We start from the raw sequence: 15249 nt of genomic DNA, 5'->3' as shown, positions 1-15249 counted from the left end.
TTAAAACTTACATGAATTAATGCAGCTTTATAACAATTAAATATAATGAATCTTAATTCGTGTATTTACTTAGAAATTATGCATCCTAACTCTAAATTGCTGTAGTCAAAAAACATCATTCTAATTTGGTGCAAGCGTTCATTATATAAATACAGCAGATGTTATTGGTTGAATAAATGTATGTAAGTGACCGTAAGTGTCTAAGCAAATTTTTAAGTTGCATATTTTGTAGGCGCGCATCATAGACGTGCGCGGTGCCATGAAGCAACTCGAAGAACAGATTGAGTAAGGACAATAGTTTTCTCGCTGTGGGCATGAAATTAACGTTGAAATTAGACGGTTTAAGGAAGTTTTATTTGAAAATTCCAATGGTATGTCTGATGGAGGTTGTTGTCAATTCACAGGATAATCGCTAATGACCAGCTTCCGATTCGGATTCTTCGATTGGGGAAGGATTGACAAACAGGGGCCAAAAGCGTAAAAAAAGAGCTAAAACAGCATATTTTGGCTGCGTTGGGCGCAGCGCTGGAAGCGGACTGGATGTTGATGTATACGATATTTAAATAGCTTTGGAGAATTACGCTTTGGCTAACAGCTACCAACGTATAGGTTTACAGCATCGGAGACTCTAAACGCTCAGTAATTTCTCACTATCAAAAACGAAAGGAGCCTGAATGGTTAGATCGTGACAACCCGTACAGAGACATAAACGTTAGTGGTAAGCAACTGGGGGTCTACGCCTGTCCAACAAGCTCGGTCCTTCTAAAGAATGTACGTTTCAGCTAACATTTGGAGAATTGGTTTTACCATTGTCGAAACCCGCACAACTCCTCGACAATCCTGACACAATGTCAATTTTTAAAAACGATGTGCTCTCCCAGCTCGCTGAAACAGCGCAGCAGAGCATTGTCAATGAACATAAGTACACTGTTCAACTTCAACAATTGTTCATCGCTTTACTGGGCGACGATCCCAACCTAACAGTATCCCCGAACGAACGTTTTGGAATAACGGACGAGCAGCGTTCAACATTGCTTGACATTGTTCGTGAGTCTCTCGATAAAAGCCGTGAATTCGTGCGGTCATTGACCACCATACGTATGAATTTACTTCGAGCTGAACGTTACAAGAACAAGGTCTTAAGCTATTGTCGAGGCGGCGAGGAAACCTCCGAGAAAGAACAAGACGGCAATCGAGAGAATGAAAGCAATGCTTAATTGGGTGCAATGCTAACCCAGTGCCCAAGCTGCAGCTTTCCCTTCGTTTCTAAATCTCACATACGATCCTAACCCCTTGAAAACCGAATTCAGGCCAAAGAACACATTCCAAACACACATTATCCATTGCAAGTGGGGCAAAACGATGATTATCAATAACAAAACTCGTCGTATCATACAGAGTCTCCTCACTTTGTGTCCATTTTGTTTCGATGAGCGATGAAATATCAAGTGAAAGCGACGGTTCTTTTCATCTTGGTTCTGTTTTCTTTCTCATCTTCACATACATCCACACATTACACACGATCACATTTTGTGTGCACACGCACATCCACTCGTTAACCGATACATCGGCTTTTCGCTTCCCTTTCGCTCTTCTTTTCCCTCTGCCGCTCTAAAATCTTCTGTTATCAATTCGAAACATGCAATGAGCTACTGATACTAGATTGATGTTTGCGTTGTCTTGTCATCAGCGTTACCTGTCTATGATCCAAACCCATGATGGAGTCTCGGCCATCAGCGTTTAGGCGCAGATCACTTCTCGGTACTGTTATCTACTGCGAACCTTGATTGTGTCCACACCAGCCAGTGGTCCACTAGTAGGACTGGGGTATCCCTACTGCGCTGCAGGTTGCCGCCGCCCCCGAAGATGGTATCATTAAAGTAATCGTATCTTGATTAAGATGGTAAACAGCGGGAAGAGTTGCACTGTAATTTACTTTATTAAAAGGCGACGAAATTTCCTGCAAATCAGAACAACTGACTTCAACCTTTCTGTCTACTACAGCAGTTTAATTCGAATCAATTGGCTGTACAATTTGCATTCCTTTGTTGCTGCAAATAATTTATTCACTCGCTTACACACCTTTCCCCAACTACAATTGTTAATTAAGTATACACAATGTCTGAGACTCAAGTGAAACGCTGCGTTTTGGCCTACTCTGGTGGTCTCGATACCTCCTGCATTCTCGCCTGGTTGATTGAACAAGGATGGGAAGTCATTTGCTACATGGCCAACGTTGGTCAAGAAGAAGACTGGGAAGCTGCCCGTGAGAAGGCTCTGAAGGTCGGTGCTAAAAAGGTGTACATTGAGGATCTTCGTGAGGAGTTCATTCGTGACACTGTCATTCCTGCTGCTCAATGCAATGCCATCTACGAGAACGTTTACCTTTTGGGTACTTCGTTGGCTCGTCCTATCATTGCCCGTCGTCAAATTCAAATTGCCGAAAAGGAGCACTGCATTGCTGTCTCCCATGGTTGTACTGGTAAGGGAAACGACCAAGTTCGTTTTGAACTTGCGTTTTACGCTTTGAAGCCTGATGTTAAGGTTATTGCTCCTTGGCGTGAGCCTGTTTTCTTTGAGCGCTTCGCTGGTCGTAAGGACTTGTTGGAGTACGCTGCACAAAAGGGAATTCCCGTTGCTCAAACCACTAAGAAGCCCTGGTCTATGGACGAGAACTTGGTTCACTGCTCTTACGAAGCTGGTATTTTAGAGGATCCCAGCCAAGCTCCCCCTACCGACATGTGGAAGCTCTGTGTCGACCCCAAGGACGCACCTGATGAGGCTGAAGACTTGGAGATCCACTTTGAAAAGGGTGTTCCCGTCAAGCTTATTTGCAAGGATGGTGAGTTCACCGATCCTCTTCCTCTTTTCCTCCAACTCAACACTATCGCCCGTCGCAACGGTGTCGGTCGCGTCGACATTGTTGAGAACCGTTTCTCTGGTTTGAAGAGCCGTGGTTGCTACGAAACACCCGGTCTCACCATTTTGCGTACGGCTCACATGGACTTGGAGGGTCTTACTATGGAGCGTGAGGTTCGCGCTCTTCGTGACCAATTCGTCACCTTCAACCTTGCCAAGATCCTTTACAACGGTCAATTCTTCTCCCCCTCCACTCGTATGCTGTTGGCTGCCAACGCTGTTTCGCAAGAGGTTGTTAATGGTGAGGTCAAATTGAGCGTGTACAAGGGCAACGTTACGATCAAGGGTCGCAAGTCCGAGACCGCTCACTTGTACGATGAAAAATTGTCGTCTATGGATGAGCTCGGTGGCTTCGATCCTACTTGGACCTCTGGTTTCATTGCCATCGAGTCTATGCGTCTTCGCAACTCTGATGAGGCCAAGCATTGGCTGTAAGCATAGTTTGTCATGTGCTTCCCGAATAACGGGAATGTTTAATGATAAAAGTGTTATGCGTTCATGTCATGAAAAATAAAATATGAATTACTTTTGAGCATGGGAATGAATGGAAAGGGTGGTGACAACAAGTAGCGATTGTGAAAAAAAAAAAAAAACATACATGGCGTACAAGTGTACTGTCAGGTCTTAATTCGTTTCCGACTTGACTCGATACGTTTGGTGCTTCTTGTCTAATGAATTACGGACATGAAATATATTTTTGGTCCTTGTCAACGAAGTAGCAGAAGGACACCCATGCAGACAATAAGAAGCAGGATAGCTACTGTAGCTAGTGATTTGAGCAGTGTCAGCATTACACGAGTAGTTTTGTTAACGACCAAAAGCGAAACATAGAAAATCAAAAAATAGACAAGGAGGTTTACAAAGGAAGGAATGGTGAATTGGAATGAGTTAATTTTTCCTGAAATTAAGGACGAAAATGAACCTGGTTTGTATTCTTCGATTTGTTTTCCAAGTGTCTCAATTGCCTTTCCCATCTGAGCCGGGTCCTTCAGCACTTCCTGGTGACCCACCAATCTGAGCAACAAATCGTACACAGAAGGAACAGGGGACATAGTATGAGAAATGAATGAAGGTTGAGAAGAGGAATGGGAAGAGAAAACCGGGGTTTTCTTGGGTGTGTGTTTATATCAATTGATAATGGTGAAGGTATGGTAGTGCTACCGAAGTGGCGACAGTTCGAGTCTTGGTAGTGATAAATAAAACCGATGATTAGAGAGGTCGGGAGTGTCCTGTATCGCGAAGAGATGATGATGTCTTTTCCTGTCGTGTACTAAGTTGTCAATGCTCTATCATTTAATACTGAGATTGTATGAGAAAGGTATCTCCCGAAACCGTCTTGTACAATACACCGTATGTTGAGTTCGAGTCATGATGTGGACACAAAAAAAATCAAGTTTGAAAGTAATGGTAACGTTTGATGGAAGTTCCTAGTGGCCGTGACAAGTTGTATCTGTGTAAATTTGGCGGAAGAGAAATGTACTTCTGAAGAGTAAGTCTGAAGAGTAAGAAGTTTCATTTACTTCTGTTTGTACAACAGACGATTCGATAACGGTGTTTGTAGTTTGGAACATTAGCGTCGAAATACATATTACAGAAAGTGCAATATTACACCTGAAGTTCATGATACATGGTCTGTTTAATGATGTACGGGGCAACTATATATGTTGTGGTCATGTTAAAGGCTGTATGGTCTACTTGTTTGGTAGCTGATTCAGCAGAAAGAAATTTCATGTCTTCAATGAGATGATTTTTTGCGATTCACAAGCTATAAACTCATTTAGAGTTCAATTGCGCTACGGCCAAAGTGTAGTTGGAGGCGGACTGCCCGTTCGAAGAAAGGCATTTTTTTTATTTAGATACCTTTGTAGCTTTAAACAATGTACTGATCAGTTTTATTGTTCAATAGCTGCCTGAACGTTACTTGGATTTTTTGTACTGCACTAAAGATAGCAAATTGATACCTAGATCAGAGTTCTAAACTAGACATCTGGAGAATGATGATGTCCTTTGACAGTAGTTTTCCTAAGAATATTCATTCAAAGCAACCTTTTGTAGAACAGGAAGTATTATTGTATTATTGTCACAAGGATCGCTATAATAGCATCATTTCATGCAATCCTCATTCTTACTGTATCACGATTCTACAGACGATTCATTTCAAAGTTCTAAATGAACAGCCACATAAAACCTTACATGAGATAATTCTTTTAGCCATTAGACAGAGTTTTTCTCGACTCCTTTGTTTCATTCATTGCATCGAGCTTTCGCCCACTCTAAACAATGTTGCCATTTATGCCGTTTGTACGAGCACGGGTCGGACGGTAAAAAAATACAAATATTGAAATTGTGACAGAAGGAGAGGGTTTTTGAGCAAGTTAATTAACCAATGAAGCCCTTATAAATGAATTCTATATTGGCAATACAATTGCATTGCAAAGAACTACTGTTTTGAGGTACTTGTAAAAAATGTTTATCCCTGCACGAATTTAAAAACTGGACATAGAAGAACCCAAAATTGGTGCAACATTGGGATTCGAACACAAGCCGGCCCGTGTGATCCCGAAGGAGCGAGCTGTATCTTGTGCTGTAAAGGAATTTTGGGTTCGAGTATCACGAGGCAATTCCAAGTGATTGCTTTACATTTGCACATCTTGCAAAGTTAGTAACCAAAGATAGTATCAATTGAATAGTTAATATAAGTATGCAAGCGTTCGATGGCTATAATCCGTTGAACAGTACTTGGTTCTTTCAACAGTAACCTTCACAACTTGTTGTGTGTTTTAAGAAAGAAGGTATCTATTGTTTGAAGCCCACGAACAAGAATCCTCAATCGCACTAAACATACCCGTCCTCGAACTGTGACATTGAAGAGTCTCGAAACAAACCGACTTCAAGTCATTGACTCCAAGCTATTGCGTCTTGTCATAGTATTGAATTCTCTCTCTCACTACTTTACAAACATTACATATATGAATTAGTAAACCGTACACTATCAATCAACTAGCGAATCTAGATACACAAGAGTTCCTGAGCATTCGTCTCTTTCATACAACATCGAGGTTTCACGAACCGAACCTCAACTAGGAACGCTTGAAGAAAGAAGGTATCCATTGTTTCAAGTCTAAAAACATGAGTTCTCAATCAAACTCAACATACTCAGCTCGAACCGTAGCAGGCGTAACAGACGATCTGTAAAGAACTCTTCATTGTCATCATCACGACTTATTGCGAACAAGACTGCTCAATCTTCATTGTAATTCCATTGCAATTTCATTGCACACCTTTCATACACCAAATCTTCGTGTTACCAAGTGTGTCGAATCCTGAATTTACTGACTATCTCAGGTCGACTATAACTGATTCCGTTTACCTAAACTCAACACTCTCCCTCACTCAACACCCTCCCTCATAACATCTTCGAGTCCCAATTGCCAGAGCATTCCTAAGCAGGTGCCACTGCCCTACAGGCCAGCACACCGCATCCACACCCACCTCTCTTCGGTAAACTCTATTCAATGCAATTCAATCAACGGTCTATGGTTCTAGCGCTTAGCGCAGTCGTTGCCGTGCCCACACAGAACCCGACCGGCCCCCATTCCGGGTTCATGGTCAGGGTGTCCAGCACTCGACGACAAATCAAAAACAAGACAAAAAGAAAACAAACGTTCATCAGACCCAAAGGTCGCGCGCTCCTCTTTAATGGTCATCATTTCAGGCGGCGCATTTAAGAGGAAGGCTCGTAGTCAGCGGGGATGTTGAAGATGCGCTCAAGAACCTCACCGACGGCACCCTCGTCGTTACCAACGCGAGAGATGGCCTTGGCCTTCTCCTTGGCGATGTCCATACCGTTGCACATGGCGACAGACCAACCGGCAATGGCGAACATGGACAAGTCGTTCTGGCCGTCACCAAAGGCAATCACGTTCTCGTTGTTGATGTGGGGGAGGATGTTGCCGGTAATGGCCTCAAGAGCAGTACCCTTGTTGGCGTTGGAGGGAATAAGCTCAATGCAGTAAGCCAAAGCTTGGGTGGTGGTGAACTTCTCGATGGGGAAGGTCTTGAGGATGTCGCGGACAACGTCAAGCTTGTCGGGGTCCTCGCAGACGGCCATCTTGATGACCTTGATCTCGCCAGACTTGACCTTGGCAATAGCCTCGTCGCAAGGCATCTCAAAGTTGACCTTCTCACCGATCTCGGCAAGACGCTTGGGGTTCTTGAGGTCCTCGCGGCCGGGAGTCAAGATGTAGACTTGAGACTCGTCGTAGACAACGTTGGCGATGTTGGGGTTGTGCTTGGTGGCCTCGACAACCTCCATGACGACCTCGGGCTTGAGGTGCTCGGCGTAGACGATCTTGCCCTTGTTGTACAGGACACAGCCGTTGACGTGGGCGGAAGGGAAGGCGTCGAGCTCGAGAGGGATGCGGATCTCGTCGACAGCAGAACGCTGCTTGCCGGTGGCAAGGACAATGGGGAAGTCGGGGCGAGTCTCGCGGATGTACTTCATGGCACGGTAGGTGCGCTTGTGGAAGCGGTGGTGGGCATCCAGAAGCGTACCGTCGACATCAGAAATAAGCATCTGGAGTTGGTCGGCGGTGGGGAGGTTGTTGGTCTTGTCAGCGACAGCACTCATTTTGGCTAATTGTGTTCGAGGAAAGAAAAGGAGCGAATGCAAAGGTTCTATCTAACGAAATTCGTATTGCGTGTTGTTCGAAACGGACACGGCGACTCAGAAGGGCAAGGGTGAATACAACGACGAAGAATGGGTCACAGTCGTCCTACGCTGGTTGAGGGAGGCCGCTGCTGGTTCTTATGCTGCTTTTAAGTGTTTTTCGGGGAAACTCAGCAGGTGACGTCACGTGGAGTGATGCTCCCGATACCGGAGAAACAAAATAGACGCCGAACCTATCGCAGAATAGGCGGCGTCAGGAATGCGTCGAGTCCGTGCGCAGCGCGGTTGGCTGGCCAATCAGCTGCACGCGAACAGAGTCTAACTCCGTGACATGACATCACAGATAGTCTTTCGGCGGCGGCCGAGAAAGCGCATGACGTTGTCGCAACCTTAAACCGAGCAAGGTTCCTCAGCAGCCGTTCAGGACAAAACAGCGCGGATTTGTCGGAGAAATAGAAAGAAGGTTGAGTTTGGCGAGCGATGACGTATGCCGGACGGACCGGACTGGGCAGTCGGTCGGTGATCGTGTGAGACCTGCATGCAGAAAATGCCTAGCCCTCCGGTCTGAGGTCTGAGTGGACGGTTCCTCATGCACAGTCGCCGCACTGGCCGAGCTGCCGTGTCCCGTGCGATGCGATGCGCTACGACACAGCACGACACGACACCGCTGAGACCACCATGCCCGCCCTGTTGAATACCAAACGTTAAACATTACTACTACTATAACTGACATCGCCTACGAAGGCGAGAAAAAAACCGGTGGGGGAAAGGAAGGGAGGTCATGTGGGGCGCGGGATGAGTGGGATGAAGGGAGTGTCGCAGATACGCACCACGTGCATCGTGTGACGCACGTGGCAGGAAGCGAAAGGGATACAGAGAAAGAAAGAGCCGCAATGTCGGCCGGCAGAGAGGATCGGTTGCGTCTGGATTTGCGGCTTGCGACTTGCGACTCGCAGCTCGCGACACTTTGCGTTACAGACGGATTGCTGTCTGTTACGTTCACGTCGCAGCCGTGGCCGCCGCCGCGCCGTGTGTTCAGCACACCGAGGTCGTGTGCGACGTGTAGCTGTTTTGAAAGTGGTCGCGGAGCAGGTCCTCAACGGCCACCGGTTCCGATTGGGGAGGGCCGAGCTCTGGCAATGGAGCCACCACGTAGTCGATGTTGCCCTGCAGGAAGAAGGGGATCGTGTACCGGTCCTGGGACGAAGTGTTGCACACACGGTGGAGCGACGACTTGTAGCGATGGTTTGTGAGGATGGTCATGATGTCTCCGAGATTGGCGACCAGCGCATCCTTCCGCGGCGACACGGCCAGAAATTGGTTGAGCTCAGGGTCGAAGATCTGCAGACCCGCAACGCCGTCCTGGGCCATGAGGGTCAGGGCAGCTGCGTCGCGGTGGTCGTTCACACCAACACGGCCGCCTGCTGGGGGATACCGCAGCAACCGGATGGCCGTTGTGGGGTCTGAGCAAAAGTCGTCGAAGGCGTGCTCGCTCAGACCCAGCGACTCGGCCAGCAGGCGCATCACTGTGTCGGCAAACTCGGCCATCTCGTCGTGGTACTGGACGAGAGCACGTCGGAAATCGTTGCCCGAGTGCAGAGGCCACTTGTTGGGTCCCTGGAAGGGACGCATGAGACGCTCTGCACTAAGGTTTTCGCTGCCGAAATAGAAGCTCTCGCGGAACTCGTTCGACACAATCTCATCCTCGAACACTGCTGCATTCGAACCCGACGACACACTGCCGTTGACGGCGCCAGTCGTGGTGATGCTGGCCGCAGGCGTTGCAGCGAGATTGCTGGTGCTGCCGGAGCAGCACCAGTCATCGTCTGCACATCCGTCGAGCACCTCCTGCGAGTCGAAGGCCGTCTCCTCGCCTTCCAACACAAAGTCCTGCACCAACTCGTAGCCGCGGTTGCTGAACATGTCCTTGCTCAGCTCAAGCTTCTCCTCGAACGGCAGCTCAAAGAAGCGCTTGGATGCGCGGAACGCGTTCCGGAACACCTCGTGCGAGATGCTGTGATGGACAATTTGAAAGAAGCCCGAGTATTCGCAAGCCGAACGCAGCTGCTCAATTACCAGTTCGCGTGCGCCAGGCTCACCGGCCAGCATCGGCCCAAAGTCGATCACCGGCAACAGCCGCTCGTTCTCCTCGGGGGTCGCGTCGCGATTCGCATTTGTCGCGACTTTTTGGAACATTTGCGACAACATTTTGCCGTAAGAAATGAAGTAAGCGGGAGGGGGAGGGGAGAGTAATTAGTGGGGTGAGAAGAGGGGATTAATGTGGGGAAATGAGAGTGAAAAAGGGGAACAAAAAAGGGGACACGCCTGTGTGTGTGTGCGTGCGTGTGTGGTGCGTGCGCGGGGTTGTCGCGTGCTTGCCAAATATGGTTATGGGGGCGGGCAGTGCTCAATCACACTCCTTGAAGAGGCAAACTCGGGAATGGGGTCTGCCGGCTGTGGTGGTAGTGGCGGCGGCAGCGGTGGTGGGGTATACGAAAACACACCGGTATGGGTATACACTCCCTGACGCAGGGATGATGCAATATGCAAAAGTTGAAAGAATGTGGTCTCTTAGGAATCGTCGAGTGGGATCCCAAGCAAATGCAAAACTGTGCAACAAAACTGTTCAACAATGAGGGGAGAGTAGTTGCGTTAATGTGCACTAATTTACGGTACGTCTCTGTAGGTGTCCGTAAACCTTTTTGGGCAGTCCGCTCAAGAGTGATCTCGAATGACGAGAGGATTGCGTGTGTGCTGTGTTACTTCTAAACTGCGTCGTCGCCTCCTGAAATAGCTAACTGATCGCTCGCGTGGGTGACTTTCCCGTGGTGGGGCAAAACACAGAAACCGCTTTTTGTCTCAGCAATGGGTGCACAGCGGTTGAGATATCGCGCAAAAGCTGGAACAAGACAAGTGCAGATGCTCTTCCTATATATCCTCCTTCTTATCAGCCTAACCTTATCTATGACGTCACGCGTTGTGAGATAAGGTACCGAGGGTGTTCCGCGGGGAGAAGGGGATCAGGGGGAGGAGGGGTGCGAAGTGGAGTGTGAACGGGGACGTGGGTGAGAAGAGCCACGTGTGACTCGACGGAATGCGTGTTATGACGACCGTCCGTCAACCAGCGTCAATTGACTCTGTAGGAGTGCACGATGGCTTTTTCTGGCGGCTGGCCTTGAGCTTGCCCCCCTGCGACGCGACGCGACGCGACCTTGTCGGTGCCTTTCCGCTTGCTCCACTCGTTTGCTCGTTAATCAGTAAACTTCTGTCAAATCAAGATTGCAATCGCTCGCTTGTGCGCGGATACGCGAGCGAGCACGTGAACCAGCGAGAGTTAAGATTCTCGATAACCTTAATGCCGGTTTTCGTGACGCGTGACGTCAGTCGCTTTTCGCGTTTGCATATGAAGAGCGTGAACGCGTTTCCACTCCTGCCAAGAACCAAAACCTTTTTCTTTCCCTACACACGGACACAAGGACACGCCCAGAGGCAAGCACAAAACTCCCTACGCACTCTCGTACTGCATTGGTGCATCCGCAGGTGGGTGCAATGGATGCGGAGAAGACGTTGCATGATGAGATTGCAAAGCTCGTGCGGAAGAAAGAGGCGCTTGAGCAACAATGGCGAGAACTGCACGCGGAAACGCTGCAAGCCAAGGGCTACGGGCGTCAGCACCAACAAGAGACTGATGACGGACGGCGGTTAACGCGCCCAGAGGGGCTCTTTCAGTATGATCGTTTGCCGGGAATAAGCTTTTTCCAACCAAACGATCCCGAACGCCTGTTCCGTGAATCATTGCGCACCATCGATGAGAAAAGCGACACCATCCAACAACCCTCGATGCCACAACTGCTTGGTGTACGTTTTGACGTAATGAAACAGTGTGTGCACGAAAACAGCAACACATCGGCCGCCAAAAATGCAAGCCCTCGAAACGCGTTTGACGTTCCTCATTACATAATTTTTCGTGTTTCAGACAACTCGTTTGACATATACAAGCATACATTACCTAACTACATTCCCATGCACTCGTTGGCACGCCAATTCCTCCAAAAAGGCGGCAAATGCACGAACTTGCGCGCGTTTTTACTTCATACACAACAGTCCATCACTGCATATGCGTGTCGGCGCGACATGGTGAAGCAGATTAAGACGCAGGCACCCAAATATGCGGAAATCCGGGCAGATCTTTCGTGCACACGCGTCTCCATTGTCCTGCGGAATTCGTGGAGAGCAAAAATCGTGTTTCGCGCTGATGCTTCTACACGTTTATTACGCGCTGTCGTGCATATACGGTCGTCCCACGGCTGGGAGAAGGCGGCATTACTCGAAGCACAGCTCGTGCACGAACGCGAATGGCTTTCGCTTTTGTTGCGCGCCATTCGTCGCGTCGAGGAGACAATCGCACTTCAAGATCCTTCACCTTCTCCTTAATTCTTTTTCAGGTTTCTCTTCTTGCGTAACCGTTTGGCGACCTGTTTTTCGAGTTGCTCTTGCAAGCGAAGCATTCGTTTTTGGTTCTCCTCAAAATAGCCCGTTGTCAGCTGAAACAACCGACGCATATACTTTTTCGTGACATAAAAATCGTAATGCATTTCTTCCGCCAAATCACCGTTTTCTCCAGTCGCCGCTTGCTCGCCGTTGGACGCCGACGGCGCGAACGCCCGACCCAGAGGAACATCGATTCGAAGACTTGTACGAATGGCAACAATGTGTTTGGAATCGCTGCCCTGAATGCCCGTCTCGCGGAAGCCACAACTGGCGGCGACACGATGGAGCATCTGTGCCGACTCCATGGTTCTCGTTTGAACATGCAGAATCATTGGTTCAAAGGCGAACTGCACATCGCGCGACACTCCGTGTTGAGCACCTTCACGCTCCCCCTCTTCCAACGAATTTTCATCGTCATAGTGTACGTTTGCACTTTCCAGCTGTTCCGGCAGCTCTTGTTGTGCCTCGTGCGAAACAAAGAGCCAGTAACCTCCACCTTTTCTCGTTTTCGCACCTTGCACATAGACGGAAATTCGTCCAGAGCACGAACTAGTCGTAACCCAGTCAGGATGGCTATTTACAACCTTCAGCAATGGGAAGATTGGGCTGTCAGGATGGCCTTTGGGAGAGGCATCTGGAACATTAGATTCCAGCTGTTTCAGTATTTTTGCTTTGGCCTCATCGAATGGATCTCCATTTACGGAACCGGAAGCATCAAACTGGACAGCAGCCATGGTTTACTGAGACGTTAACCCAAAATGGTGGTGTCGAGGAGAAGACCCTTCTTCGTGCACACAGAACGCTGCTACCAACACACTTTTTGTGCCTGAACAACACATTTCATTTGGCAGTCGGCGTTGTGTGCTAGTTTGCAGTGCTAAAACCATTTGCGCGTGTTTTTTTTTTAAAGAACCTTTTGACTCATAGCTCATTTGTCTGTTGTTTGAGACAATTTCCTTCATACCCAGTATTCGAAAGTTGTAATCACACATCGCGACAACCTGCTTCGTACGCGTACACTAAAACGGAAATACATTTCCCTCTAAAATCTTCAAAAAAGTTCAACACAAAAAAGTTGAGAATCAATTATCATTTTTTCTCAAAAATTTACCATGAAAAGAACAGGACCTATGCAACAGGAGAAAGATCGGGACCACAAACGTTTGAAAATTAGACAATCACGTTCAATCCATGTTCAGTCGGACAGTTTGGAAAATGGAGCAATTGACGTGGAAAAATTCCTTAGTGCTCGTTCTTTCGAAATCAGAGCATTTCAGGATGCGATGAAACGATCAAAAGACTCAAGCTCCCAGCGAGCCTTTCAGTCACTTCCGCGATGTCTAAGACGGAGAGCTGCTTCACATAATGTACGTCGAATTCCAAAAGCACTTCGCCAACGCGCTCTCTACGAAATGAGCCTGCAGTCTTCTACAACAAAAGCCATTGAGCCATCTCGTCTTCGATTTAAACGCTATGTCCGGCGATTACAGAAAAGGATATCTGCGGCTGGAAAATCCAAACAAATTGTAAGTGCCGGCACTTTACAGACAAAGCACACTACCGAAGACTCCCGCATTCCTTCACTGCCTTTAGTCCGTTTAGTGAAGGGTCAGTTCGCTCAGAGACAACTCCGTAAAATTTGGCTTCCAACACATTTGTGGACAAGTAAAAGAGCTCATATGGTGAACAAATGGGGTTACGCGATTCCACAACGACCAACGGCCAAATCATATCGCCCAACTCATCGAGCTGCATTTACGGAAGAAGCCATTGCTTTTGACATGAGCTATGAGCCCATCTTCGCCATTACTGCTCCACTTCCTGTTCTGATCGAAAAATATAAATCTATTTTTGGTGCGCGCTGGGCGTTGTATTCGTCTTGCAGTCGTATATGTTCTGGTTTGATAAAAAATGTTGAAACGGGAAGAACAATTTGTCCCTGTCTCACGCAATGGAACAAACCATCCGAAGCTTTTGTGCAAAGGCTTCCAATTACAGAAAAAAACAACGTCGCACAAGTTGTACTGCGCGTCCATCCCGCTGCTTTCGTGGAGTGTTGGGACTATCTCTCCGGAATTGCAGTAAAAGATAGTCGAATAGCAATGCACGATTGGCGTATGCAATTGGGTTCAATAGACGTTTTGGGACCGCGTGCAAATCAGGTTCTCCACGATGTTTTGCAAACTCCTATCCCTTCAACCGAGTCAAATGTCTGGACATCCATCAAAAAACTCTCACACAATCAACTACCCATCGACTGTTCGTTGGGTTTTCATGTGAATGCTTCCCAAACGGCAACCTCCGCGACATCGCAGAATTCGCTGTCTCAAAAGCCAATGTTGGAATATTGGGATGCGAAAACGCTTCCTTCTTTTCAAGTCTTTGACGTTACGGAGGTAAACGGCATCGGTGCCAGAAATCCGCCTGCGATTACGCCTTTAATGGTAGCCAGGCGGCGTGAATGGAATGGCTTAACTATTATCTTACCATGGACTTCAATTATGTATTTTTGGAGAAAACTTATGTTTCGTAAGGGTGTTCGTTTTGGCGGACTAGACAATTTGCATCAAATCGCTTTCGAAAAACAAATCCCTTTCTTCCCACATGACTATCCGGAAACGGAGGCGGGAATTAAAGCACAAGCCGTGTCGAGAGAGGATGCCTTTTCGTATTGGCAAAGACGCCCCCCTGCCAAACGGGTAAATTTTCTGAAGCTCGAAAATGGTATGAAAGAGCTAGGTGATCCATTTGCATGCGACTGGTCTGTGCTAGATAAAAACTATCCCACATTGACTCCTGTACGGTTTCATCTCGTCCATGTTATTATTACATGCTCAACTCGTGGCAGCATTCACGATCTTGCTCGCGTGTACAAGCTGCCCACGAAGGAGTCTTTGGAGGAATGGAAAAAGCATTCACTTCACTATCGAAATAAGTTGCATGAGGTAGAGAAATTTCCAGCCTCTCCCGAGGAGTCCAATTTAGTTGGTTACATCTCAACTGGCAATTTCAATTTAAGGCAAGGCAAACCATCGGGAATTGGTTGTGTTATCGACCAATTTTCGGGCTCTTCCAAGCGCGGTTATTGCCTTATAAGAAATTGCGGAACAGGTGTCTTTCGTTTAGCACAATGGAAACGGTTTTAAAATGTTTATACTCCACATACTTCT

At 47.6% G+C, this 15249-nt stretch overlaps 8 protein-coding genes across 8 annotated transcripts; 4 read left to right on the top strand and 4 right to left on the bottom strand.

The window, feature by feature from the left end:
* The first annotated feature begins 144 nt into the window (after positions 1-144).
* On the top strand, positions 145-2028 carry SJAG_04576 (histone deacetylase complex subunit Rxt2). The gene is made up of 5 exons (XM_002175631.2): positions 145-285; positions 337-371; positions 424-548; positions 610-718; positions 796-2028. Exons 1-5 carry the CDS (start codon positions 260-262, stop codon positions 1215-1217), a joined length of 717 nt encoding a protein of 238 aa, XP_002175667.1. The 5' UTR covers positions 145-259; the 3' UTR covers positions 1218-2028.
* On the top strand, positions 1962-3513 carry SJAG_04577 (argininosuccinate synthase). The gene has a single exon (XM_002175632.2). It carries the CDS (start codon positions 2119-2121, stop codon positions 3352-3354), a length of 1236 nt encoding a protein of 411 aa, XP_002175668.1. The 5' UTR covers positions 1962-2118; the 3' UTR covers positions 3355-3513.
* A 113-nt stretch (positions 3514-3626) lies between these two features.
* Positions 3627-3971, bottom strand: SJAG_04578 (nuclear membrane organization protein Apq12; the record flags this gene model as incomplete). The annotated part of the gene is made up of 1 exon (XM_002175633.1): positions 3627-3971. The coding sequence occupies one exon, from the start codon at positions 3969-3971 to the stop codon at positions 3627-3629; it is 345 nt and encodes a 114-aa protein (XP_002175669.1).
* Positions 3972-6343: 2372 nt separating this feature from the next.
* SJAG_04579 (nucleotide-sugar phosphatase) lies at positions 6344-7762 on the bottom strand. The gene has a single exon (XM_002175634.2). The coding sequence runs from the start codon at positions 7547-7549 to the stop codon at positions 6644-6646; it is 906 nt and encodes a 301-aa protein (XP_002175670.1). The 5' UTR covers positions 7550-7762; the 3' UTR covers positions 6344-6643.
* An 861-nt stretch (positions 7763-8623) lies between these two features.
* On the bottom strand, positions 8624-9796 carry SJAG_04580 (2-OG-Fe(II) oxygenase superfamily protein; the record flags this gene model as incomplete). The annotated part of the gene is made up of 2 exons (XM_002175635.1): positions 8624-9114; positions 9163-9796. The coding sequence occupies 2 exons, from the start codon at positions 9794-9796 to the stop codon at positions 8624-8626; spliced, it is 1125 nt and encodes a 374-aa protein (XP_002175671.1).
* Positions 9797-11137: 1341 nt separating this feature from the next.
* On the top strand, positions 11138-12022 carry SJAG_04581 (kinetochore protein Mal2; the record flags this gene model as incomplete). The annotated part of the gene is made up of 1 exon (XM_002175636.1): positions 11138-12022. One exon carries the CDS (start codon positions 11138-11140, stop codon positions 12020-12022), a length of 885 nt encoding a protein of 294 aa, XP_002175672.1.
* A 90-nt stretch (positions 12023-12112) lies between these two features.
* On the bottom strand, positions 12113-12813 carry SJAG_05334 (wybutosine biosynthesis protein Tyw3; the record flags this gene model as incomplete). Its single annotated transcript, XM_002175637.1, has 2 exons — positions 12113-12153; positions 12201-12813. The coding sequence occupies 2 exons, from the start codon at positions 12811-12813 to the stop codon at positions 12113-12115; spliced, it is 654 nt and encodes a 217-aa protein (XP_002175673.1).
* Positions 12814-13191: 378 nt separating this feature from the next.
* SJAG_04582 (RNase P and RNase MRP subunit) lies at positions 13192-15225 on the top strand (the record flags this gene model as incomplete). The annotated part of the gene is made up of 1 exon (XM_002175638.1): positions 13192-15225. The coding sequence occupies one exon, from the start codon at positions 13192-13194 to the stop codon at positions 15223-15225; it is 2034 nt and encodes a 677-aa protein (XP_002175674.1).
* Between the last annotated feature and the right edge of the window lie 24 nt (positions 15226-15249).

This window comes from Schizosaccharomyces japonicus, assembly GCF_000149845.2.
Source record: "Schizosaccharomyces japonicus yFS275 unplaced genomic scaffold supercont5.3, whole genome shotgun sequence".
In the NCBI taxonomy this organism is placed as follows: Eukaryota; Fungi; Ascomycota; class Schizosaccharomycetes; order Schizosaccharomycetales; family Schizosaccharomycetaceae; genus Schizosaccharomyces; species Schizosaccharomyces japonicus.
This window is presented reverse-complemented; position numbering and strand designations above follow the sequence as displayed.